General features: G+C 39.0%; 1 protein-coding gene across 4 annotated transcripts; it reads left to right on the forward strand.

The window, feature by feature from the left end:
• Positions 1-4,561: 4,561 nt before the first annotated feature.
• Positions 4,562-27,939, forward strand: LOC144058772 (ETS-related transcription factor Elf-2-like). Of its 4 annotated transcripts, none has more exons than XM_077577291.1 (10): positions 4,562-5,595; positions 7,248-7,331; positions 8,297-8,633; positions 10,242-10,346; positions 18,598-18,717; positions 18,844-18,927; positions 21,404-21,596; positions 21,681-21,911; positions 24,019-24,194; positions 27,890-27,939. In XM_077577291.1, exons 2-10 carry the CDS (start codon positions 7,257-7,259, stop codon positions 27,922-27,924), a joined length of 1,356 nt encoding a protein of 451 aa, XP_077433417.1. In that variant the 5' UTR covers positions 4,562-5,595; positions 7,248-7,256; the 3' UTR covers positions 27,925-27,939. The 4 variants fall into 4 exon arrangements, with proteins under 4 accessions (XP_077433417.1, XP_077433416.1, XP_077433414.1 ...); XM_077577290.1 differs by lacking the exon at positions 27,890-27,939 and adding an exon at positions 24,416-25,045 and having other exon boundaries at positions 4,563-5,595; XM_077577288.1 differs by lacking the exon at positions 27,890-27,939 and having other exon boundaries at positions 4,566-5,436; positions 5,539-5,595; positions 24,019-25,045.

Here is a 27,939-nt window from a genome sequence, read left to right on the forward strand (position 1 = left end):
CCGTATCAGGGGGCTCGGTAACCCATACTCCCGAAGCACCCCCCACAGAACTCCCCGAGGGACACGGTCAAACGCCTTCTCCAAGTCCACAAAGCACATGTGGACTGGTTGGGCGAATTCCCACGCACCCTCGAGGACCCTGCTGAGGGTGTAGAGCTGGTCCACTGTTCCACGGCCGGGACGAAAACCACACTGCTCCTCCTGGATCCGAGATTCGACCTCCCGACGGACCCTCCTCTCCAGCACCCCTGAATAGACCTTACCTGGGAGGCTGAGGAGTGTGATCCCTCTAAAGTTGGAACACACCCTCCGGTCCCCCTTCTTAAAAAGGGGAACCACCACCCCGGTCTGCCAATCCAGAGGCACCGTACCCGATGTCCACGCGATGCTGCAGAGACGTGTCAACCACGACAGCCCCACAACATCCAGAGCCTTTAGGAACTCCGGGCGGATCTCATCCACCCCCGAGGCCCTGCCACCGAGAAGCTTTCCAACCACCTCGGCGACTTCGACCCCAGAGATAGGGGAGCCCACCTCAGAGTCCCCAGACCCTGCTTCCTCAAAGGAAGGCGTGTTGGTGGAATTGAGGAGGTCTTCGAAGTACTCTCCCCACCGGTTCACGACGTCCCGAGTCGAGGTCAACAGCACTCCGTCTCCACTATACACAGTGTTAACGGTGCACTGCTTTCCTCTCCTGAGACGCCGGATGGTGGACCAGAATTTCCTCGAAGCGGTCCGGAAGTCGTTTTCCATGGCCTCACCGAACTCCTCCCATGCCCGAGTTTTTGCCTCAGCGACCGCCAAAGCCGCATTCCGCTTGGCCAGCCGGTACCCGTCAGCAGCCTCCGGAGTCCCACAGGCCAAAAAGGCCCGATAGGACTCCTCCTTCAGCTTGACGGCATCCCTTACTGCTGGTGTCCACCAGCGGGTTCGAGGATTGCCGCCACGACAGGCACCAACCACCTTACGGCCACAGCTCTGATCGGCCGCCTCAACAATTGAAGCGCGGAACATGGTCCACTTGGACTCAATGTCCCCCGCCTCCCCCGGGACAATGGAGAAGCTCTGCCGGAGATGGCCGTTGAAACTCTTTCTGACAGGGGATTCTGCCAGACGTTCCCAGCAGACCCTCACAGTACGTTTGGGCCTGCCTGGTCGGACCGGCATCTTACCCTGCCATCGGAGCCAACACACCACTAGGTGGTGATCAGTTGACAGCTCCGCCCCTCTCTTAACCCGAGTGTCCAACACATACGGCCGCAAGTCCGATGACACGACTACAAAGTCGATCATCGAACTACGGCCTAGGGTGTCCTGGTGCCAGGTGCACATATGGACACTCTTGTGCTTGAACATGGTGTTCGTTATGGACAGTCCGTGGCGAGCACAGAAGTCCAATAACAAAACAGCACTCGGGTTTCGATCGGGGGGGCCATTCCTCCCAATCACGCCCCTCCAGGTCTCACTGTCATTACCCACGTGAGCGTTGAAGTCCCCCAGTAGAATGAGGGAGTCCCCAGGGGGTGCGCTCTCCAGCACACCCTCCAAGGACTCCAGAAAGGGTGGGTACTCTGAGCTGCTGTTCGGTGCATAAGCACAAACAACAGTCATGACCCGTCCCCCCACCCGAAGGCGGAGGGAGGCTACCCTCTCATTCACCGGGGTAAACCCCAACGTACAGGCGGCTAGCTGGGGGGCAATGAGTATGCCCACACCTGCTCTGCGCCTCTCACCGTGGGCAACTCCAGAGTGGAAGAGGGTCCAGCCCCTCTCGAGAGGAGTGTACAGTATGTGTGTATGTATATGTATATATATATATGTGTGTATGTATATGAATGTATATATATATGTGTGTATGTATATGAATGTTTATATATATATATATATATATATATATGTGTATGTGTATATATATATATATATATATATATATATATATATATATATGTATGTGTGTATACGTGTATATGTGTATATATATAAATGTGTATATGTATATATATATATGTTTGTGTATATATGTATATATATGTATATGTGTGTTTATATGTATATGTGTGTATATATGTATATTTATACATGTGTGTGTATATATATGTGTGTATATACAGTACATGTATATATATATATATATATATATATGTGTGTGTATTTATATGTGTGTGTATGTGTGTATATATGTATATATATGTGTATATATATAAGTGTGTGAGTGTGTGTGTATATATATATGTATATATGTATATATATATATATATGTGTGTATATACACATGTGTATATAAATATGTATATACACATAAATGTGTGTATATATATTTATATATATATATATATTTGTATGTATATTTAAATATATATATATATATATATATGTATATATATATTTTTTCCATTTGTATTTTTTTTAATTTAAGTTTAAAATTGTACTTCATAGCCGTTTTTTCACTTTTTTCCATTTATTTATTTAGTCATTTATTTAAATTATTTTTTTCCCAGTTTCCTTCCCAATTGTTTTGTACGTTAACACTAATTGTCCCCGGGACGAGCATAACATCATATTCCAACACTCCACACCTCCCCTGCCCCAAGAAACGTGTAGTGAAGATACAAACTTATAGGTACAGTCGGAATAAAAAACAACTCGGGACTCTTTGTACTCATCTGGGTGGAGCATGCATGATGTAGAAAAAGTTATATTACCTTTTTGAATTTCACAATGCACCTTTTAAAAATAATTACATCCGACCACAAAAGTAAAGTAATGCCTGACTTGTATTAGTTACTATCATTACTATTATGTTAGTTTAAACATTTCACTCCCCAGCTGCATGTGATGTGACTTGACAGTATTTTTGGCCTACTGTTATCAAACATTCCAATCTCTACATTCAAGTTTTAACTTTCAATCATTGTTTGTACAATGAGGGAATTAAAATAAGACCAATAGCCCAAGACAACTACCTCAAATATTCCTCATGTATTTATTCTTTAAAAGCTAAATAAACACTATTTATCACATTTCCAACAAACAAAATTTAAGGCTATCATTCCCACATCTTTATCCCCCCACAACTGTAACACTACATTTGTTAAGGTATTTTATCTTCTCGTCTTCAATTTATTTTTTCACTTTTAAGTTATAACTAACCTTATAACACAAAACATGAGATGTTTTCCTTTTCGTTTATATTTCCAATATAGCATTGTATTGCATTTCCTTACTTTTTGTAGACACCATCAATCTGGTGTGTGTAAATTATGGGGACATCATTATTTTATGAATCGTGCACATCCTTTTATTTTTATGTGGCTGGCTGCGTCAGGCAGACATGCCTTGAGTTTGACACTTGAGATGTGATTTAAAGGCTTGAAGCACAAACACATATTTACAGTGTGTGCTGATTGGCTCTTTGGGGTGAAAAGTATAGAATCAGAAACTACATCTCTGCTAACACTTCTGCTTTTAAAAAAATGTCTCATTTCATTCAAACATTTATCTTACAGTATTCGTTAAAGTTCAGAGATTACTATTTTGAACCGCAATGTTTGTGTACGTGTGTCTTGTGATCTGTGATTATCTCTTCTTTCTTGCAGAATAATTACCGCTAGAGCTTTGAGTAACATGATTCTGTTATTTGTAACAAGACTTGTATTTTAAGAAAAAAAAGGCTTGTTCTCTTAAATGTTACATTTTCTTTATCAAAGAGCTGGGTTTTTTTTCAATAAAAGCAATACTACCTTTTAAAATGAACTGTTTTTATTGTAAAATACTCATCTGACCTAAACACCGATTCATTAACCCAGACCCAAGTTAGAATGAGTAAAAATGCTTATAATTTCATAACATGGCTTAGATCAAGGGTGGCCTAACTTTTTCATTTGCGGTCCGCATACAGAAAAACGGAAGGGTGCAAGGGCCGCTCTGAAATTCTGTCTCAAATTTAATAAAGACGCTGAAATGAATAAATCAAGCAATTAAGTATTGTTTATATATTTTTTTCTTTAACTTCTACATAACAGCTTTAGGTGATTAGGCAAATAGTTTAGGATTTTCAAGATTTAGGGGTGGCATCTGCCTTTTATTGGACCAGACTAGATCCACCGCTGCACTGAGCAGTGACCAAATCCCATCTCAACATTCAGAGCCAAAACTGTATTAAGTTGACCATATTTTTAAACAGTTACTTGAGGATCATTCATGTTCATAAATCAGACACAGAGCACAAAGTGCAAGAAACTATTTCTGCTTCTAAAATTGAATTATATTTATTCGCCACATTTTTATTATTTTAGTCGTAAATAGTGTATTATTAGTAATAATGGCACCTATTTTTGACACTCCCTTCTCACGATTCCCAATTCCATATTTTGTTTTGTTTTTAACTAACTCGTAGGTCGTGTCAAATGTCATTTTTAGTAACCTATATACCATGGACCGCTGAAAAAATGGATGACCGTAGTTTAGACACCACTGGTTTAGATGATCAGTTACCACCATTTGTGACCCATTCATGCTTGGATCAAAGATAATGAATAAAGTACTGTTTAGCTTATGCCAGTGGTTGTCAAATGGTGGTATGCGTATCCCTGGGGTACGTTAAGGCACTGCAAGGGGTACATGGGATTTTATAATATTTTTAAACAGTTTTTAAAACACGAGTTCATGGCAGGCTGCCACCAGGAATGACAAAGAGTCCAAGTGTCTCACTAAATGCAAAAACACACACTTTAGTGCAACAATGCAATTTTCACTGTTGACAGCAGTTATTATTATTATTAGCACTTTCTGCTTTTCTTTAAATTTATTTAATGATTTGTTTTTGAGAAAAGATCTATACTATGATCCCAAATGAGGATAATTAAGTTAAATATTTCTTCTTCTTTTTTTCTAGTTAAATCTTTTTTTTCCCCCCTTCACAGTTCTAGAGATGCCACTACACATTGAGTTAAATCAGAAATTGATAGCATAGCACTTAAAGTATTTTCTTCTTCATCATCATCATCCCAAATGCTTTGCGCTGGTTCGGAGGGTACTTGGCTGATTTTTATTTTATTTTTATTTATTTTTTTACAGAGGGTACACATATTCAATATGTTCAACTGTCATTTATTGAACGACTTTTTATTTATTAATTATTTACTATTATTTATTGAAACGACTGTTTCTGACAAACTTTCTGTGTTCGTTTGCAGGCGATTTTAGTCTAAGCGTTTACTTGTCTTTCACATTCTGATATTAGTGTTTGCGATAATGGGGTTTGTCCTCGTGACGTCATAGCGGTCGACGCTTTGACCCGCAGTATCCGTTTAGCTACGAGACTGCGCGCCGGAAAGCTACATGATAGCAAAGTACCGACAGACACAAACCAAAACATAAGTAAGGCATGCATACAACCTTGTAATCTGGATTCGAAGGCTGTTTAGAGGATCTTAGGTAAAGTGTGGCGAGGGGCAATGGAATTTAAAACCATTGTTTAGAAAAGTGAAATTGTCTTTATTTTTATTTTTTTGCTCTGCCAATTTACGGCTAATTCAGGCCCAGGTAGCGTTAGCTGTGACTGGAGCGTCCTTTTTGTTCTCACAGCAAAACAAGGTAAGATGAAACTAAAATCACAACACTAGTTTGCACGTTTCATTTCACTAAAGCAAATGATTTTGATGCTAACCAAGCACTTGTGTCTTATATAACGGTAAATAGTACGTAAGGTAGCTAATTGCTAACGCTAACAGCGCTATATGCTATAACTACAAATGTAGACTTAACCAATAATCTTAACATTTCTGAGAGCTATCAAAGGGAATAGAATTTTAGTACTCGTAGTTTAGATGGCAAACCGTTGTTATATCCTCGCTAAGTAGTTGCTGAAGTTGGATCAGTGTCCGGTAGCATCAAACCCATGCTGTACATAAAGTAAACATGAACCTACGATTGACTTCATCGTTCCTCAGTTTAGTGCTAATCAACATGATGAATTTGTGTTGTTTTATTTCAATCTCAACGGATATAATTTGTTCTGTTGATTAAAAACCAATTGTGAGTTATTAATTTAAGTTGATACCTTCATTCATCCATCTGGTACATTAAAATTATTTACTTTTGACAAATTTCGGATTAGCAAATTCCCATTTACTTTTCTGAGCCAGATACCCGCGTGTGTGTGCAGTAAGATGAAAAAGTTAGTAAACCGTTTGGATTATCATAAATTCCTGCATAAATTAGTCATAAATTGTAATTATATATTTATCTAAATCACAAGTATAAACAGAATCTGATTAAATTAATACTACACAAACAATCTTATGTTTGCATAAAAAAGAAGAAGCATTTATGTATGTACAGGACAGGGAGGGGAAATGCACCGGTAAGTGAACCCTTAGTTTATTAACTGGTTGAACCTCCTTTGGCAGTAGTAACTAACCTTAATCAAAGTTTCCTATAGTTGCAGATTAGACCTGCACAACAAAACTGTTGCAGTTCAGCAAGATTCTTGGGATGTCTGGTATAAATAGCTCTCTTGAGGTCGTGCCAGTGCATCTCAGTTGGGTTGAGGTTGGGACTTTACGTATAAACTTGTATAAAGATGGGAAAGGTTACAAAAGTATCTCTAAAAGCCTTAAATGTTCATCAGTAAATTAGAAAAAATGCCTTTAAATGGAGAAAGTTCAGCAGTGTTGCTTCTCTTCCAAAGTGTGGTCGTCCTGTAGAGATGACTGCAAGAGCACAGCGCAGAATGCTCAGTGGGGGGGGGGGGGGCTAAGGGGGTGGGGGGGACCCTAAGGGTGTGGGGGGGGGGGGGGGGCTATACTGGCACAGTGGCACATGCCAACATCTCCGATGACACATCTACCATAAAGAGATGCTAAGTGATCCAGTTTGGTCTTATTTTGTTAGGGCCGCTCCCATGTGCAGCTGAATTCAGTTTAAATTGAAAATGTTTCAGATTTGATGCGACTGGTCAAATTCAGATAAAAGCATACAGTTCCATATGAAACATTGCATGGCTTTGCGATATGCATATTGCATGGACCAATATCGCGATATTTATATTTTTTCCGATATATTATACAGCTGCACTTGAATTCCTTTGCAGGATGTCAGAATAGCCTCCTGCAGCAGCTGTTTGAATGTCCAAACTTGACAAATTCTAAAATTAAAAAGATTTATTGAAAATGCATCACCCTTGGAGTTGTGATTTTCATTAACTTTAACTTGGACAACTTCTTTTTTTTATATATATTTTTTAGGAATGAGTGATGACCTCTGTGGTGGTGTCCGATGGAGGAGGAAATATAGTGGAGTATGTCACTATGGTGGAGGAGCCTCAACAAGTACGAAAGTACTGCTGTGATGAGATTTAATTACGGTGGTGGAAAAATGTATCTGTTGTAGATTCATAGAAAATTTGCAATATTCAGGTCAATAAGTTGTTTTTGCAGTAAAAATAAATAAATCAATCTTGTTTGTTCCGGTTATATTAGAAGATCCAAAATAAACCACAATCAGTTCCATGACGCTGGTTGACTCATTTGGAATTTCAATACAAATCTTTACATTAAAAATAATATGAAGTTAAATCCATTGTTACATTTTTAAACTGTTGCCATTACAAAACTTAAACTACGAATGAATTATTGTACTTGTACCATTATTTAACATTCTTAACTGCCAGTCAAGTCTCTTGACAGACACATAATATAATGGGAATAGGGAGTATCAATTTGGCAAAATACATTGGAACGTCAGTTTATGAACGACCTGGTTTATGACAATTTGTTCTATGTTGCAACTTTTTTAAAATTTTTATTATTACTCATAGATATTTTCGGTTTGCAAGTTGCCCTGGCATACAGTGCAGGCCCAAAAATGTTGACACACATCATTCAATGTCTCAATTGTTTTTTTGTCATTGCTATTTCCTAGTGCTGTCAGGCGATTTAATTTTTTTAAATCAAATTAATAGCAGGATTTTTTTATGAATCTAATTAATCAATTTTAATCTCATATCTGCTAAAGGTCCCCAAATAAAAAATATTGAATTCTAGGACATAACAAATCTAGTGACTAATCAAGTGAATACACCAAGAAGAGAAGATTTGAAATCTACATTTTTATTGTTGAAGTGTGCTTCATAAATGAAATTCAAAAGTTTTAGCACATCAACAAACCAATTAGGCCAGGCATTATTTAAAAAAATAATCTAAACTTCAATTTTATTCCAAAAACTTTTTGACAATAACAAGTGGACGACAGTATGTGCTGCTTTGAACACCCCCTTTTTCTTTTATCGCTGTAGTGTGAGCAGCAGGTTGCTGAGGAGGAGGAAGATGACGAAGTAATCCAGCAGGAGGTAGATGCAGTGATTGTGGGAAGAGGTGAGGAGGCAGAGGAGGACGATGAAGTAATTCAGCAGGTGGTAGAGGCAGTGATTGTGGGAGGCGGTGAAGAGGTGGAGAAGACGGAACATGTTATAGTCCAGGAGGATGGATGTCCTGCAGTGATTGTGGAGGAGGTGGCCAGTGCCCAAGTGGAGGAGTGTTACTCTGCACAGGTGCTGGTGTATGATGATGATACTTACCTGATGCAGGATGTGGCTGAGGAGCAGGAGGTTGTCACAGAAGTGACTGAGACAGGTGAGACAATACAATATTAAAATGTATCCTGTTTGTACTTCCGTTGTTTCTATTCGTGGACAGGATATTACACTGCAAGTCCAATATATTGTATTTTGACATGTACAAAGTTTATTCTCACTCTACCACACAAACTCAAAACTTTACATTGTATAATATAAAACTATGCTATTGCGGTTGTATTTGGCAATATCTTTGCATCTCAGAATTTCTTTGCAGTTTTGTGAATTTTAAAAATTAAAATAACAAATTAATAATTTGATAATTTTCACCCGATCTCGATCAGCTGAAAATTACACAAACGGATCGGGACAACTCTAATAACAGTTGTCTTCTACCTCGCCATTGTTGAGCTTCAAACAGAGAAGGAAGTACCCACTGAGCTGAAAAATCACGGAAGGGCATTGTAGTGGATGCCCATTGATATTTTGTGGTTGATGAATGCATCTGTTGTGATTTTTTTTCTGTTTTGCTCCTTGTTGGAGAACAGCAAACATTGAACAGTTGGACAATTAAGTAAAAAAAAAAAAGAATGTGAAATTAAGTTCACCTACAAATTATAGATTTATTCTGAAATTTAACCAGAAATCCAAATGTCCCCAAATCTTTGTGGGTAGTATTTAACACGAATTGAGTGAATTTTCCTTTCCTCAAAATTCATGGATACAAATGTCCAATATCTAGATATACTACTAACACACATTTCGGCATGGCACAAAATACAATCTGTGAGGTCCCTGGTTAGCCCACTAAATCCCAAGACTTGTGAACATAAGATAAAATAAATGATGGTTAACAGATTATTAAGGGTAATGTAATGCTTAACAGAAAATGAAGGGGGAAAAGCAAAAGGCTTGAATTATGAACTAGTTTGTTTTTGGAACAATGAACTTACCGGCAGTTTGAAAAATTTCAATTATGAACTATAAACTGAACTAGTTCATTTTTCAAATTTGTGAGCTGAACTTTGAGCTAGTTTGAGCTGATTGGTTGTTACCATCACCCTTTACACTACATTTCTTTATTAATACTGGCCCAGATCCTTAACCCCTTCACACCCGCATTTTTTCTGCTGGGCAAAATTTATGTTTATTTTATTTTTATTTTACTGATTTTGACTCTTTTCCCCAGTAACAACAACATGTGGGTTATGTTATGTTTTGATTTGTTGTACTGGATGACCGGATAGTATGACTGTAACGTGTTGTAAACTTACCAAGCTTATATGTAACATTTTTAACATGAACATCATGCAAATCAACTTGCGATTGTGATTGGTTAGCTAGGATCCAATTATGAACCCGAATTGTTGACCATCCAAATTATGCATTTTATTGGTTTAGAATTATGCATTTTATTGGTTTAGACCTGCAAATATGTCATGTCCAATGCAATCACCTTTAGGTCCGAAGGGTATTAAGTGATATACTGAAAACACCATTGCTTATCATAGTGTCATCAGTGTTTAGTCCTGGATTGTATGTATGAGAGCAGCACATTGAAGGAAAAAGGTGTCTTATAGATACAGCCTGTTTATTGTGACATACTAGTGTTTGCTACTGTTTTGAGGCCCTTCATACGCTTTACATATGTTTTTGTCTTTTGCAGTGGAGATGTCAAGCCAAGACTTGGTATGTTTCGATAAAACTTTTGAAGCAGCTGAAGCTCTTCTGCATATGGAGTCTCCTGCAGGGTTGCATGATCGCAACACAGGTAACCACACTTTCATTACCTGAGCCATCAATATGTATTGGTATTTCCTCCATTATACCCTGGCTAGGTTCTTACTTAAGCTTTTTTTTTTGTAAAGAAAATACACTGGTGCCTACAAGGTCGACAAAAAACATTGCTCATTGAGATATGGTTAATGTTTTAACTAACCCATTTAATTGTCATAGAGTATAGTGTAGTAGATGTTTACCAGGCTTTTGTGTCTTTTTCTGAATACATTGCAAACTTCAAAATACTTCCTCTCTTTAAAAATAAGAGTCGCTAGTGCCAAAAGCTTACCGTACGTCCCCTGGGAAAAACATATGTATTCAAATTGTTCAACATGCCACCATTGCCACCCTTCTGGCTTCAATTAGCACAGACAAAAAAAAACAAGCAAGAAAGAAAATGGTTCTGGTCAGTCATATTTCTTTTTTTAATAAGTAAAGAAAACAATTAGGAATTGCTCGATTTGGAGGAAGAAAAAGAGGTTATCTTGTAATTTTCTGTCCTAAAACAAACATCATGACTGAATCTGCTATTTACTAAGCATTTAAGGAAGAGTGCTAACACATTTGGAGAGCTGTTGCACCAAGTGGATTGACATGAATCATGGCTCCAATACGAGAGATGTCCTTTAAACCAAAGTAGATATTTGCAATACCCCTTCAAGAAGGTATTGAAGGTGCACTGTTTTATGGGTAGCCAATGGAGTCATTGGGAGATGGGTGGTTTGGTCGTTGGAGCGATTGAATGACTAACCGGGAAGACAAGTTATTTTACATGTTATAGTTTTTTTTGTAGATGGGTGTATAGAAAACCTTAAGGGAGACTATTGCAGTAATCACGTCTGGAGGAAATAAGGGCACGGATCAAGGTATCATCAGCAGATTTGTGGGGTTGGAAGTAGTGTGGGTGGGGTCAAAAATGAATTAGAGGTTTTCTGATCTGTGGGGAGGAGGTGAGTGTGACCATCAATAGAGAGTGTGCAATCCTGATTGAATTTGGGATCAATAATGTTAAATTCAAATTTATTGCCGTTGAGTTTGAAAAAGTTGGTGGTCATCCATGATTTTGTAGCAGAGAGATGGTTTGAGAGGACAGAGACTGTGGCAGTGGTGAATTTTGGTTGTGTTTGAGTTGTGTGTCCTTGGCGTAGCAGTGACATTGAAGTCCTTGGTGGTGACTGATGTGTCCAAGTGGTATCATGTAGATAATGAAAGGGAGGGGACCAAGCACCGACCCTTGAAGGACACTGTGCATTACTATGATGGAATGTGATGTGCAGTTGTTCATAGCAATATAATAGAATCAGTTGGTGAGGTAGGATGTGATCAAGAAGAGAGCTGATTCACTTGCGTTATACTGTAGACCAGAGATTGGCAACTGGCGGCCTGCACTTTGAGTGACCCCCTGATTTATTAAAAAAAAAAAAAAAAAAACATATGATGATGTTATGGCGCATACACTTACGTCAGATCTTATGCTGCCCTATACTACAACATAAGTATGCCTAATAATTTCTTGTGGATAGTACCTCAACAATATAAAAAAAAATTGAACACTAAAAAATGTGTGCAAAGACTGAGATCAATTTAGTACTGAATTGCTGAGATATAGCCTGAAACTCTTTTTCACCCTCTCAGTTGTCCTGCTTTTTTGGGGTTGGGCTAAAATGGTGACGAGCTAATGCAACCAATGAACAGTATATGTGTTCTTATTTCATCTGTGACAATTCGACACAATTGCCACTTTATTGATAAGAAGTTCGCCCATTTCTACCACCTCAATGTGCAATTACCCATCAAGCTATGCCTAGAACTTGAAAAAAATACAGATTCCCCAAAGTGTTATGCGTTTGTTATTTGGCCTACAATGTTTCTGCTATGTGCATGCATGAGTGGCGCACACAGTAGGATAGCGGCACTGCCGCCACATAGACACGCAATGTCGTGACTAGCTACACTCAAATGTGGCGAGGAATTTTTTTTTTTTTACTGTTTAGCCACATTGGATTAAAGGTCCCATAGTATGAAAATGCACTTTAGTGGGGTTCTCTATCAATAATATGCATCCCCGGCCTGTCTACAATCCAACCAGGTAGGAAAACAGTCCTTCCGCGACTCCTTTAGCTTTCTCCTCCTTTCTAAAATGTGTGCTTCAAACGGGGAGATTAAACTTCCGTGACTTAGTGACGTCAAAAAGACAGGGAAGTGCACTCAACCCAGCCCCCTTGGGTTAGTGGCACCACCTCTGGTAAAGGTTTGTCACACCCACTGACTTTCGAGAAGCTGGCTGCTCCTTTCTTTTTCTCCCCCTGCTTGCAAATGCTTAGTGGCACCACCTCTGATAAAAGTTTGTCACACCCACTGACTTTCGAGAAGCTGGCTGCTCCTTTCTTTTTCTCCCCCTGCTTGCAAATGCTTCGTGGAGAGGGGAAACAATGATCAGGAAAATGTGGTTGCTTCCTTTGTCCCAAGTCTTTGAGAAGACAGTGGATTCATTTTATTTTGAAGGACGTGTACCGAGATCATTTCTCAAAGGACTGTTTTGTTAGTGAAAGCCTGTTCAGAGCTGGATTTGCAACACGTTTAAAAACAATGGATTGGTCCCAACAGTGTGACACGACTGTAAACGGGAATGATGTAAGTTTAACATTTTTGATTTAGCCTTCCTTCCTATCCTTTCTAATAAGAGATGTGCACCTTCTACCATATTACTGGTGTATTTTTAGTGCCTAAAGTGGGAGCTACATTTGTCGTGTGGAGGTTGTTTGGTTACAAGAGGTCTGATATGATAAAGCAGACGGTGGTTGGATAATATGAAGCGGTTGCATATTGTTTTGTCAAGATACAATCCGCGGTGGTTAATTTGCCGTGACTGGCAACTCGCCACCTAGTTGTCATGACATTGTGATGGTAACCGGCCGCTATGTGGTCTCGAAGAGACGGCGTGCACGTTGCGACCGCGCAGTGGCCTAAATGTGCACATTTGTGTTATTCATAACCGCTTGTAAATGTCTACAAACATTCACGGCCATTTATGGCAAAATAACCATTGCCTAAACAATCACAAACTAACGCTACAACATAGTCTCTGTAGTAACGTTATGCTACTTTTTCTTATGGTAAAACGGTATTCTTCTTTTCTTCTGCTCCCGTGGCCAGTCGTTTCCATTCACAACAATAGCACATGGCTACCATGACCGAAATCACTGCCCCTTCGAGAGAGAAGGGTGTGGCCTTGGCGTGGCCTGGTGCAGCTATTTACATACAAGTGACACACCCCTAAAACAGGCTGTTTTGAACAGAGCGTTTTTTGGCTGATTTAGAGACAGCAAAAATGTTAGATCCAAAAATATTAGACATGTCTTTTACACATTTGAGAACTATTTTAGTATGTTGAAAAGTTGAATAATATGAGACCTTTAAAGGTTTCATGACCCAGTGCCAACCCTGGTATGCTATCAAGTTTGGTTTTAAAGAAGTCCAGGAGCTTATTGCATTTGTATTTTAAATGACTGAGCAATATTGTCCACTGGGTTGAGCAGTTTAACTCTTTTACTGGCAAAAACGTTTAATGCCGTTTATTAAAATCCAAATGAATGCCGCCAAAAATGTCAAATTACGTTTACGATGTTTTTTTTCTTATTTTTTCTCAATGGGCAGTGCTAGTGGTGTGCAGCGCTGCTTGGTCAATGGGCTTGTGAAATCAAAAACACCCACTAACTATGGCCAGCAGATAGCAGCATTCTATCTCTTTTCAATGTTCTGCCAGTGTATGCAATTGCAGTGAAACAGATTGATATGATGCAATAGAACTTTTTCCAGGGTGACGTGAATGTTCACATTAAATCTAATTTACAGAGTGGCACTAAACAAAAAGTATTAGTGTCAAAGTCACAAAAAGCTTATTTTCTCCTTATTTCAATTTTCGCTCAATGTCACTCAAATTACCTATTTTCAAATAGTAATTACGTCTTTTACTGCCAAAGACGTTAAATGACGTTCTGCAAAAACCTACGGAGGAGTGCCAAAGACGTTAAAAGACGTCCACCCATTTTTATTTATTTTTTTTTTTTGAAACGGGTAGAGGGAACCCTTCCGCATCTATGGTGAAAGTTTCCATCAAGTCTGTTGTGCCTGAAGGAATATTTTGATTACTATATTAAGTGTAATCTTTGCGTGTCCAAATAATTGTATTCAGGATCTGATGAAGAAGGTTCCTTGCAAGGTTTTATTTAGAAGCTTCTAAAGACACAGTAAGGACACCCACATCTGAATGCAACGTCGGTCAGTCTACAGAACATCCACTCATTTATAACCAAAAGATAAAAGGTTCCTCTTCCCCTCCTAAGTTGATTAAAGGACAGACATGTCGACTCCAGGTTAAACAAAGGTGTAATGTTATTAGTAAACAGACATTTACATACAGTTCCCCTTCTTGACTGGGGGAACAAATGCAATTAGGATCTGACCCCAGACTTTTAGTCTCTAATGACAAAAGGCTCTGATAACATCATGCACATTCCTATCTTCAATAGCTTTGAGGGTACGAAGATCAAATAAAGTTCACAAAATCACCATCCCACTGTATTCTTTTAAATACTCATGATTATATCACATCTATATGCTTTATAAGTAAATCCAAAAACAGTAAAATTATAAATTGAAAATATTAAATGTCTTCATGCCTAATGACTATTTTTGGCCCCTAGAGGGCAGCGATGACTCTCTTTTGACAAGATTGGGTGGGCGTCAGTAGAAGACGTGAGGCGGGGCTAGAGTGTTGAGGGGACATTGGCTGAAGAAGCCATAATGGCGGCCGCTTGCAAGCAGCTCACGGTCGAGACGTTTTTTTCAAAGACATCAACCAACGATAAAGAGCACATTGATGACGACGATGATCATCATCGATGATGATGATGGTGACTCCGAGGTTGACGCCGAAGTTGGAAGCGCTGACGCGGCGGCTATGACGACGTTATAAAGGTTCACGGGCGAGCGATGCTGACACCGGAAAACACGGAGCACAACGCTCAGGCGGACGTTCAATCGGATGACGAAACGTGCCCCGAGTCCAATGCATATTCATCGGAGGAGTGTGTACAGTCTGCTACTTGCTATTTATTCCCCGGAAAAAAAGGCCATCAAGAAAGTGTAACGTTTGCACGCGGAACGGACAAATGCGAAAGTGAAATTAAAGTGTTGTGCGAGTCCAGCGGCGTCTCCTTGCACGGAGGAGAGCGTTACAAAAAGAAAAACTGTATTTGAAAGATCCACATAATTGTAAGTAGTACCACAGTTGCACACATTTGTAAATAGTTTGCGAAATTGTTTTGTCAAATTGTTACACTGTTGAATGGAAATAAACGTATTTTGCAAACTAAAAACACTTTTTCATTGTTGGTGAAAGCGTTTTACAGAAGTAAAGCACTATTTAGGTGTTTGTGGCATCATTCATGGACAAAAAGAAGTGTACAATTCACTAGAGTGCATGAAATAACATTGTTTCACAAAAAGCTCTTTTTCTCCGCTTTTTGTTTCAAAACGGAGAATTTCGGTGAAAGTAACCATTTTCTATTGTTGATTACTGAAGAACGGAATGATGAGAGTCCAATCTTTCATTTGGTAGTATGTGTGTTTCCATAGTCCAAACACAACATTTTCTGTGGACCTTGAAAGATCAGTCAAAATGCTTAAATCGGCTGGCAGTCAAAGAGTTACTAAAGAACGGAATAAGGTAGAAAATATATTATTTTTTTCTAATGAAGGAATGGAATGTGATCTTTCATTTGGTACCCAGTATGTTTATGTAATAAAAGTACACAATATTCTGTTTGCCTTGAAAGATGAGTTAAAATGCTTGAAATCGGCTTCCACTGTTGGGGTTGTTTTGCGGATAACGTGTTGCAGTAAAAGAGTTAATGGTGTAGAAAAGTGTCGGGGTTGGAGGAGCCAGAGTGAAGGATGGCTGAGTAAAACGGTGTAGGCTGAGGTGAGTGCACTTCTGTACAGGTTGGTGTCGTAAGTGAGGGCTTGTTTGTGTACTTTGCGTCTGGTTTTATTGATTAGGCGTTCCAGTTGTCTGTGTTGTTTTTTGCGAGCGTGTAGTTCAGGGGTGTACCGTTGGTGGAGTGGGTGAAAGAGACAGATGTTGATTTAGTTTAAGCAAGTTGATTGAGACAGATGGAGAGGATGTTACTGTAACTTGAAACTAGTTCAGCAATGGATGGCACTTTAGGGAGGGTGGAGGTTGAAATGGTGTTAGATATGTGAGTAAAAATTGTGCTGGAAAAAAGAGATTTGAGGTTTTGGAGGGATAGGGTTAGAGTATGGTTTTGATGGGACTATTTATGTGGGAGGTTATGGCCAGGGGGTGATAATAGTAAGGTCGGTGTATGAGAGGGTGTCAATACAGACACCAGTTGGGTAGACCAAGTCTAAGACTGTGGATGGGGATATTTAACCTTGCTCTCGCAAGATGTATTCTCGCGGTATTTGTGAGTTCACAAACTCCCGAGAATCCATCTTGTACCGCTCCCATTGAGTTCCACCGATCCAAACCACTGGTTTCATCGCGGAGCGACAATGTGTTTGGGGGCGGGATATGCAGCTCAACGGGCAAATAAACAAACCTAACATGGACAAATGGACGCTGCTATTAATTCTGTTCTCGCAGAATTACTCACCGTTTTCTTGTTGAATGTTGAAGAGCGAGAGAAGCTTTGTGCTTTTTTGGCTGGTAAGGTAAATATGTTTGTGCTTTTTTCCCCCTTCGACAAGAACGAAGACGACATTTTGATCCGTGGCCGTGATTGGTCAAAGCAAACGTTTACAAGATGCCGCATCGTCCAATCGGCTCAAAGTATTTTACAGAATGTCCCGCCCGGACAAACCAACGCGGAGCAATCTCAGACTGATATTGTGGAGAACTCCCTCGAGTGAAGCACAAATCAATTTGGCTATTGCCAGGCTAGGGAATATTGGCATGTTGAGTAAAATTAAAAGTGCTTAAAATGTCCACAAAGACAGTTGTAGTTTTGCAATTATGAGACTATGAGTAGTATGGATGATGAGACTTTGAATAGTTGTGTAATGAATTCTGTGAAATCAGAACGGAAGGATGTGTTGGGTTTGGGAGCGCGATTAAATGATAGAAACAGTCATGGGAGGTGGAGCCAGGAAGTTTGAAGGAGAGAAGTACAAAAGAGGGCACTGCAAAAACGCAAGGGTTGATCATACATGATTTTATGAAAGCAGGACACAGAGCTAGCTACCGTAGGAATACTGTTGTGTGTGAAGTGGATCAGCCTGTGTAGCTATACATATATAACAATATACATGTGTAACGGAAACCTATTGTGGAGAAAACAGTGAAAGTCGGCAACAGATACAGTAGGATGCATAATGCATATACTGAAAAGTAGAACTGGAAATAAAATGGTAGTGGAAATAAAATAAAATGTTCAAAAAGCAAATCCTCCAACCTGCAAATCTTAGCTGGTAACAGCAGTCAAAAGAATTTCAAGCCAGATTGAGGACTAGTTTGTCACTGATGAAGTACACGCTTTAGATAGATTTATCTCAGAATCACTTGCACAAATACATTTTTGATTTACATGTGTTTCTGAGATCCACAAATGCAGTCGTGATTGTCACGTATTGTAGATCCACAAACATATTTGTGATTTTGTTTGATTTGTTTCCGTGTTTTCTCCACTAAAACAGCAGTGACCAAAGAGAGGCAAAACAAGCTCAATAAATTGTGTCAGTCTACGACAAATTTCTTGCCTTTTTTAAGTGTTTCTTTACAGCTAAAATGGTGGTATTTGAATGAAAATTATATTGTCAAACATCTGTGATTCGCTTTTGTTCTCCAAAATTACACATTTAAATGAGTTTCAGGAGCAGTGATTGTGTGATTTTTGCCAAGGATTTTATATAGCACTCTACATCTTCACGTAGTGCTTTGTTTTTGCCCAAGAACACAAACAAATGAGACTCAAATGCAAACTCACAAAAATTCTCAGTAGCAGAGAGTACTATCAAGCCTGCGGTAATGTAGCCAGAAAACAAGTAGAAGCAAATTATAATGGAAAGAACAGGCAAAAGTTATTGCAAAGAAGTAAAAAAAAAAAAAGACCTACAATTTTGCTTAAAGCAAAGCCATGGCGAGACAAAGGAGTTATTATTATTATTGTTGTTGTTATTAATAAAAATAGTTTTTTTGTTTTGTTTTGGGTGTGATAAAGCAGAAGATGTGATGATGGAGACAGTAGTGGAGGTTTCGACAGAGTGTGGACCAATTGAGGAGGAGGAATCCTTCCCCATCCCGCCTGATTGTGAACCTATTGCCAAAAAGAAGAGAGGAGGTCAGTGTCAAAAGTCATTTTACTGGAGTGGTACTACATAGGAATCTTCTCTTTTTGATACACATACTAGTAAAATGGGACTAGTAGGCAAACAGAAAAATGACATGAATGTTTTTCAAATATTAGGTGGACGTAAGACAAAGATGCACCAACCTACATCCAATGGCTCCTTTGACCTGGGGATTAAGAAGAGACAAAGGGAAGGAAAAGGTAGAAAGACATGTTTTAATTCTATTTCCTGCCAACTTGTTTATTTTATGATTTATTATTAGCATAATAACACCCTAAATAAAATTTTGAACATGTTTAAAATGTCTTTGCAATGTCAAATTGTTTACGAGCATAAAAGCATTTAGCATTTGGCAAACATCTTTGCAATCATTGAACGAACCCTGACAAAAGAACACTCGCTACTTGTGCACACCCTCGCAAGTCTGCGGCGCTCAGTGAGAGGAGTGATAGGTGTTTGTTGCCATGGTGAAAAATGCATGTCCAATGCATATTCATCGGAAGAGTGGGTACAGTCTGCTACTTGCTATTCCCCGGAAAAAAAGGCTGTCAAGAAAGTATAACGTCTGCACGCGAAACGGACAATCGAAGTGAAACGTATCTGTTGTGCAAATCCTGCTCCGTCTCCTTGCACGCAGGGCAGTGTTACAAAAAGAAAAACTGTATTTGAAACATCCACATAATTGTAAATAGTACCACAGTTGCACACATTTGTAAATAGTTTGCGAAATTGTTTTGTCAAATTGTTACACTGTTGAATGGAAATAAACGTATTTTGCAATCTAAAAACACTTTTTCATTGTTGGTGGTGGTGTATTACAGAAGTAAAGCACTATTTAGGTGTTTGTGGCATCATTCATGGACAAAAAGAAGTGTAGAATTCACGAGAGTGCATGAAATAACATTGTTTCACAAAAAGCTCTTTTTCTCCGCTTTTGTTTCAAAACAGAGCATTTCGGTGAAACTAACCATTTTCTATTGTTGATTACTGAAGAACGGAATAAGGTAGAAACAAACTTTTTTTCTGATGAAAGATGAGACTTCAATCTTTCATTTGGTAGTATGTGTGTTTCCATACACAAGCACAACATTTTCTGTGGACCTTGAAAGATCAGTCAAAATGCTTAAATCGGCTGGCACTGGCGACATCCCGTTTCTGAAAACGTCTGGCAGTCAAAGAGTTAATCACAAATCTTATATCGGTTGTAAATGTACAATAAAACATACAAGAAAATGTTTTCATAATCTTGTTGACATAAAATTGAAAAAAAAAAAAACTTATAGAAATATAGCTGCATCTTGAATTCATTGATAGTAATTTCATAATAATTCATAAAATTGAGTTAAAATTAAAAATATGTACTGTACTTTAAAAAACGAGTGTGATATTGATTTGAGTCTAGGTAATTTTTCTGCCACTAGATGCATTATGCATTTGTAATCGTTGGTGACAGCTCAATGCATTTTTCTTTTCATATTACAGGTATGAAAATCCATCACCTTTCGGTGAAATTTGCCATTTTGAAACCACACTAGGTCGGTGAATCGTGCATATCAGATGAGAAAATAATTCTAGGGGTGGGGACTAGGCGACCGGAGAGTAAATTCTCCATCCACCGCATGCCCCCCACCCGTTTGACCAGTGTCCGACGAATATTAAGGGGCAAAATTTTGGTCCAAGTGCTTCTCACCTTTTTCACCCCTGACCCGTTTTTATGCCTGATATTAACTCATTGAATACCAGCCATTTTCATTAGAGCAATACCATCCGTTTTAATGGATTTTGACTGATCTTGCAAGGCCCACAGAATATTGTGTTCTATTGCTATATAAACATAGAACATACCAAAAGAAAAATTTGACTCTTCTTTCATCAGAAAAAGAAGTGTATTTTTTATCTTTTTCTGTTCTTTAGTTATCAGCGTTGGAATATGACGAAGCGTCATTCCTTGACGTGCGGCAACTCAATTGCCGCCATTTTGCTTTGGTGAGCCGACGAGGATGCTTTTTTTAAGCCAAAAAAACAATCCTGCAGGGTTAACTGTTTTGTTTTGCCAATCGCTTATTTCCTACTTCCTCCCCACTGCCCCACTGCTCCACGCTTGCAGTGACAGACGACACTCCTAGTCCCAAACTACACTTCCTGCTTCTCTCCTTCAACAACAAGATCCTTGTGTGATACTTGCTGATCTTATACTTGCTGCCACCTGCTGGCCGTTTCTTTTAAATAACATTGCAGTCAAGCCTAATCCAGAAGCTGCGCCAGACCCTCCTGTACACTCTTGCATAAAAAAAAAAAAGCTACGCGACAACTATGGCGCTTATAACGTATTGACACGTCATTTGTATTGAGAGAGTTAAGAGCTATCTAATTTTTAACAACAAGTAACTTGTGAAAGTCTGGACATTTTTAAAATTGTAAAATACAACTTGACCCCAGTCTCTCCACAAATATATGCATTATTATTACATTTATTACTGCTAAATTTTGACATTGACGTGTCTGCTGGGTTTCGAGTGGAACTCCCCCAGTACAGGCTTTCTAAGTTAAGGGGGCGGCCATTAAAAATTAATGCCGTTAAAGGAACTTTAAATTAACTCAAAATTAACGCACTCATTTTGACTGATCTTGCAAGGCCCACACACCTATATAAATATATGCTGTTTTTTCTTCTAGGCAACACCACCTACCTGTGGGAGTTTCTGCTGGAACTGTTGCAGGACAAAAACACATGTCCTCGATACATCAAGTGGATGCAGAGGGAAAAGGGCATCTTCAAATTGGTCGACTCCAAGGCCGTATCCAAACTTTGGGGAAAACACAAGAATAAACCTGATATGAACTATGAAACAATGGGCCGAGCCCTGAGGTCAGCCATTCTGCACAAACTCAAACTTCAATAAATTGTTTCAAAGCATTTCTATTCAACATCAGCATGTTTGTTCATATGCAGATATTATTACCAGCGTGGAATCCTTGCAAAGGTGGAGGGTCAAAGATTGGCATACCAATTCAAAGACATGCCAAAGAATATTCGGATCATTGAGGATAATGATGAAGGTGAAGAGAACGAGAGCGTGTTGTCCAACCAGCAGGGTCCCGAAATCCTGGGTGCCAACACCACTGCCGCCTACCACCCTCAGCAAACCTACGTCACAATCATCCCCAACACCACCACCACCAGGTGTCACACTTGTTGTTTTTTCATTCAGCTTTTTTATTTAATTTGTCATACGCCATACATGAACTTCTTGCAGTAATCGTCTATTTATTCACTATGTAATGGACAAAACGCTTTTCACTTTTTATGTTAGTCATCTACAGCGCCTTGCAAAAGTATTCATCACCCCTTTTCAACATTTCGGCACGGTACGACCACAAACTAAATATATTTCATTGAAATTTGATGTTTAAGTTAAACACAAAGTAACACACAATCATGAAATAAAACGTGTATATCTTATTTCAAACTTGTTTTACAACTAAAAAACTGAAAAAAACCCTTCTGCTGCAATTACAGCTTCAAGTATTTTGGAGTATGTCTCTATTAGTGCTGTCAGTTATTATTTAATCGACTAATCTAATTTATTTTAAATTTGCATTAAAGTGTAGTACAAAAGCCTTTTTCCCCGATTACTGTTTATCAACCAGTGATTGGTGTTTATTATGTACTTTGTATTCGTATAGTGATTTTAAAAAAAGGGGAATTGATGTCGTACTATGTTACTGATTCAATCATTGTTTTCCAAAGTAAAAACAGATGTTTGCAAATGTGTAGTTTAGATTAAACATAGAAGATAATCAGTCTTCATTCATGAAGGACTACAGAAATCAGTGATCAATTATTGTTGATATGCTGAAATCAGAGCATTTTGACAATTTTAAATTGAAAAATGGCTCCAAACAATTACTCGATTGTTAAAATAGTTGATTAATTTGATTGATTATTTGTCAATTAATCGATTCATTTTGACAGCTCTAGTCTCTTATTAGTTCTGCACATCAGGAGGCTGAAATGTTTGCCCATTCCCCCTTGCAAAACAGCTCCAGCTCAGCTAGGTTAGATGGAGAGCGTTTGTGTACTGCAATCTTAATCTTTAGTCGGCATTATGAAGACTAAATGACACATAAGGCTGGTCATGGACAAAGTTGTGGACACATTTAAAGCAGGAGAAGGATACAATAAGATTTCAAAATCTTCGAACAGCTCACAAGTACTGTTCAATCAAGCATCCATAAGTGGATGGAGTACCAAATAACCACAAATCTATAAGACAAGGCTGTCCCTCCAAAGTTTCCGACCGAAGAAGGGCACTCATCAGAAAAAGTACCCAAGAGGCGTTTGATCACAGCAAATGAACTGCAAAGATCCACAGCAGAGGTAGTTGAATCTGTCCATAGAACAACCATCAGCCGAGTATTGCACAAATTTAACCTGTATGGAAGGGTGGCAAGAAAAAAGCCATTTTTAAAAGCGAGCCACAAGTCACTTCTGCAGTTTGCCAGGAGCCATGTAGGAGACACTGCTGACAAGTGAAAGAAGGTGCTCTGGTCAGATGAGACCAAAATTAAACTTTTTGACCTACATGACAAACGCTATGTTTGGTGTTAGAACAACGCTACTCATCAGTCTCAATACACCATCCCCACTGTCAAACATGGTGGTGGGAGCATCATGCGCTTGGGGATGCTTTTCTTCTGCAGGGACAGGGAAGATAGTGCGAGTATAGAGATGGATGGCGCCAAATACAGGGCAATCTTGGAAGAGAAGCTGTTTTCACATATGCTCTCCATCTAATCTAGCTGAGCTGGAGCTGTTTTGCAAGGCGGATTGGGCAAAAATTTTAGTCCCAAGACATGCAAAACTGATAGAGACATACCCCAAAAGACTTGTGACGCTGTAATTGCAGAAAAAGGAGGTTCGACAAAGTATTAGTTCAGGGGGGATGAATACTTTTGCACACCCTACTTTTCAGTTTTGTTGTTGTAAAACAAGTTTAAAATAAGATCCACTTTGTTTCACTTCATGATTGTGTGCTATTTTGTGTTTAACTTTCACATCAAATTTCAATGAAATATATTTGTTTGTGGCTGCCAAAATGTTGAAAAACTCAAGGGTGTGAATACAATACTTTTGCAAGGCGCTGTAGGTGTCTTAATTGCTATCGTGAAGTCGTCAAATACTGCTTTATATTAATAGTAATAGTCTAGTTTTTGGAAACACCAACCATTCACTAGTCGGTATGTTGGTGAACTGGTGTTAAATGATTATGTTTTTTCTTCTCCAACAGGCCCATTCGTGCCATGCCTGTGGTAATGACTAACTCACTTGGTCAAGTGACATTAAACTCTTCCCCTATCCTAAGCACCACTGCAGGAGCCCCAGTTACGGTAGCCAGTGCTAGTGCGACCCCAAAATTTGTCATCCAGACCCTGCCCACAATGCTGCCGTCTGGTTCCAAAGCAGGTGAGAAAATAACAATCATTACCATCCCGGCCAACCAGCTTGCCACGCTCATGCAGGCAAATCCATCAGGCCCGTTGACGCAGCTCGTACAGGCCAAACCTGTCACTACACATCTAGCACAGGCTGTAACAAAGCCAGCCACAACCCCTACCGTCCATTTAGCAGCAGGCACACCCGTACCACAGCTTATCCTAGCCAAACCGCAGCCCTCTGTACAACAGGTCCAAAGTCCCACCCAGCTAAAGGAGTCCTCCAGCAGTCAGCCACAAGCAGCACAATCAGATGTCCCATCAATCTCCAATCCAACAGTAGCGCCAGAAGAAAGCCCAGCTTCGTGAGAAGTCAATGCTCAGTTGAGATGTGTTCGTTCGGGGCAGATGACAGACTGTAAATGCTGCTCTCACTGTGAACAAATTGAAACCCCACAGAAAAGAAATAAAACTGGTATGTCAACAAACTAAGCTCAAACAAGATGGGCAGCCTTAGATTGCAAATGAAAGAATTAACATTTGCAAACAGTATATAAACTTACTGAAAATATTTTGTAAATGGAAATGTACAGTGCATTTTTATACACAGCAGGTATGTTTTCTTTTCTTAGGCGCCGTTTGTTTGGTTGTGTCATTTTTGTTTTACGTTTGTTCTTGTCTGAAGATTTCTGTCCTTCCCCTGCACTGTTAAAAACACTGCTTCTTTTTTTTTTTTTTACTGCAATTTAAAAGGGAGTCAAAAGATGTCTATATACAAATAAGAAGTTAGATTTGTGCTCCACATATGAAGTATAGTATGCTATTATTTCTTGTACTATCAATTTGACTAAAAATGTGCTATAAAAAGTTGAAAAAAAGGAATTGTCTTTCATGGTGTCTCATTACAGCCGTTAAATGTGAGAGAAAAGTCGTTGGTGGGTTGTGGTATATGGGGCGCCGTTTGTAAAGCATATCAAAAGTTTTTGCACATTTATAACTACTGTATTTGTCAACTTGAATACAGTACCGGTAGTTAAATCCAAATATTAAATGTTAAATCTAAACATGTAAAATCTAAATCCAATTTAGCTCCCTGGAGCTGTCGCAGAATGTCCCTCTGAGGTCACTCTCATCTTGAGTTATGGAGCAGTTAAGTTGTGTTCAGACTGCAGGCATATCTGATTCCATTCGCATTCCTCCTCAAATCCAATGTTTATGGCTGACTGTCCACGCTGTTTTTTGCAAGTGTCCAAATCTGGGCCATTTTATTTACCCACCTGTCAGGTTGCTGTAACGACGACGCCGAACGGGAGCGGGGCGTCGCCCAGCACGTGTTGTGATATATGTTTATGGGTCCTCACTGCCCGTTCCTCACAAGCGCGTTCAGCGTTGTTGTCTTTTTTTTTTCTTTTTTTTTTTATGACCATATGTCTATGGCTACAACCGGGAAATAATTCACAGTTTATTTCCGGTTGCGCATGCGAGGAGCCGACAGACGGACTTATATTGTGTGATAAAAAATTTATTTTTCATGAACTATTAATACCTTTAAAAACTAATTTTGCCACTTGCTGTTGACTGAAGATGACATCACTTGTGCTGAGGAAACATGGCTGTTTGCTGACACAAACCCAGAAAACAGGTGAGCCATGATTGGCCGTTACCTATTTCCTTAGCACAAGTGAGGTAATCTAAAATCAACAGCAAATGCAGAAATGTGTTTTTAAAGGTAATAATTGTACATGAAAAAGTTATCAAATTCATTCTGGACAAAAAAAATATTAATATAATATGAGGCTTTAAAAAGGTTAATCGATTTGATATCAATCAATTTTTTTTATACCAGCCCTAATATTTACATTATATTAATCGATTACATCGTCAAAATATACAAGGTATATTACCGTTTTGCTCACTTTTATTGGCACCCCTTCATTTTTTTGCATGATCTCGACAATATCTTCAGAAATCAATGGAAATGTACCAATTTTATATCATCAGGACCTTTTAATTGGATGTCCAAAGTAATTCAATAAAGGGACTTACATAATGTAATTGTAAAGAAAAAAATAGGAAACGCCGCATGTGCAGCAATTATGGCACCCCTCTTTGATATTTGGTTCCACACTCTTTGGGAGTGATGACAGCTTCTAAACGTTTCTTGTAGCCATCTTTAAGCTTCTTGCACTTCACTTCTCTGCTGGTATTTCCCCCACTCTTCCTTTGCAAATTGTTCAAGCTCTTGAATGTTTGCAGGTTTCTTTTCCCAATGGGACATTTCAGCTCATATCAAAGATTTTCAATCGGATTGAGATCAGGGGTCATTGCTGGCCATTTAAAAACAGTATTCTTTTTGCTTTTTAACCGTTCCGGTTTGCTTTTGGATGTGTGCTTTGGGTCTTTGTCTTGCTGGAAGACCCATGACCTTCAACTCAAACCAAGTTGTCTAACACTTGGTAGGACATGTCCCCCTAGAATTTCTTGATAATTCTCTGATTTCATGATTCCTGTGATATGATTAAAGCCTCCAGTACAAGATGTAGCAAAGCAGCCCCACAGAATTGTGGATCCTCCACCATGCTTAACTGTTGGGAGGGTGTTCTTTTCCTTGGAAGCTTCATTGCGCTGTCAGTAAACAAACTGTTAGCGTGCATTGCCGAAAAGCTCTATTTTTGTGAAACAAAAATAGTACCACAGAAACATTTTCCCAAAAGAATGTCTATCTCAGGAATGGTCTTCACCTATGAAGCCCTGTTTTTGGTTCAGTGTGTGGCATATGGTACTTCTTGAAACCATGATCCCAGACTGTTCCAGGTTGGCTTTCAGGTCTTTGGATGTTTAACGTAGAGTTTTTTTTCCCACCATTCACACCAACCGTTGAAGACTTCTGTCATCAATTTCTCTCCTCCCCCCCCCACATCCATGGAGATTCTTGACACTTCAATGCTCGTCAAACTTAGTAACATTACGCACTGCTAAAACAGGGCTACCAAAGTCTTTGGAGATGGCTCTATGCCCTTTGGAGGTCTTGTGTTTGTGAATTATTGCACTTCTGGTGTCCTCAGACAGCTCCTTTGTTTACACAATTTTGACAAACGAAAAGGGAATAACAGGTGGCTTTTAAAAACATCAACGTCATCATTCGTTAATTCATGTCAATTGGGCACAGACAAATTAGAATAGGGAATTCTCATTTGTGATTTACCAAAGGTGAGTCACAATGTGTTTCCATACTGATTTAAAGGAAAGGGTGCCAACACCAGTGACAGAGCACATTTTAAGTTTTCTATTTTCCGCCCATTGTTTGTTTTAAATAGTTTTTTAATCATTTGGTCTTTAGGATAAAACACAAGTTTGCTTGATTATTTTTTTCAGAAGATATTCCACATTATGTACTTTAACTTCATGGGTGCCAATAATGGTAAGCAAGACTGTATATATTACCCTTTGAACATGAAAACGGCTTAGTGATGACCACTCATATGCTTTCTCTTTTTTAAAGTTTTTTTTTTTTTACTTTCTATTCAAATATTTTCCATTATTCGTTTACAGGTTCAATAAGCAAGCACACAATATTTACATTTCACAGAGATTCTCCTATTATTGTTGTTCAAATAGAAATAATTTGCTTGTTCGTAACTTTTATGGACAGAATTTCTAGGTGCAGCCGAAGCGTTGAAGGGGTCCGATTTGGTGGCCTAAGCATTGCATCTCTGCTTTTTGCAGATGATTGCTTTGGAGTGGTTCGCAGCCGAGTGTGACGTGGTTGGGATGAG

This window comes from Vanacampus margaritifer, chromosome 10, assembly GCF_051991255.1.
Source record: "Vanacampus margaritifer isolate UIUO_Vmar chromosome 10, RoL_Vmar_1.0, whole genome shotgun sequence".
NCBI lineage: Eukaryota > Metazoa > Chordata > Actinopteri > Syngnathiformes > Syngnathidae > Vanacampus > Vanacampus margaritifer.

Bases quoted from the DNA above. Each gene is read 5' to 3' on its own strand.
- LOC144058772 (XM_077577288.1), top strand. From the start codon at position 7,257: ATGACCTCTGTGGTGGTGTCCGATGGAGGAGGAAATATAGTGGAGTAT. The intron at 7,332-8,296 runs GTACGAAAGTAC...TTATCGCTGTAG, and splicing joins TGGTGGAGGAGCCTCAACAA to TGTGAGCAGCAGGTTGCTGA. The intron at 10,347-18,597 runs GTAACCACACTT...GGTGTGATAAAG, and splicing joins GTTGCATGATCGCAACACAG to CAGAAGATGTGATGATGGAG.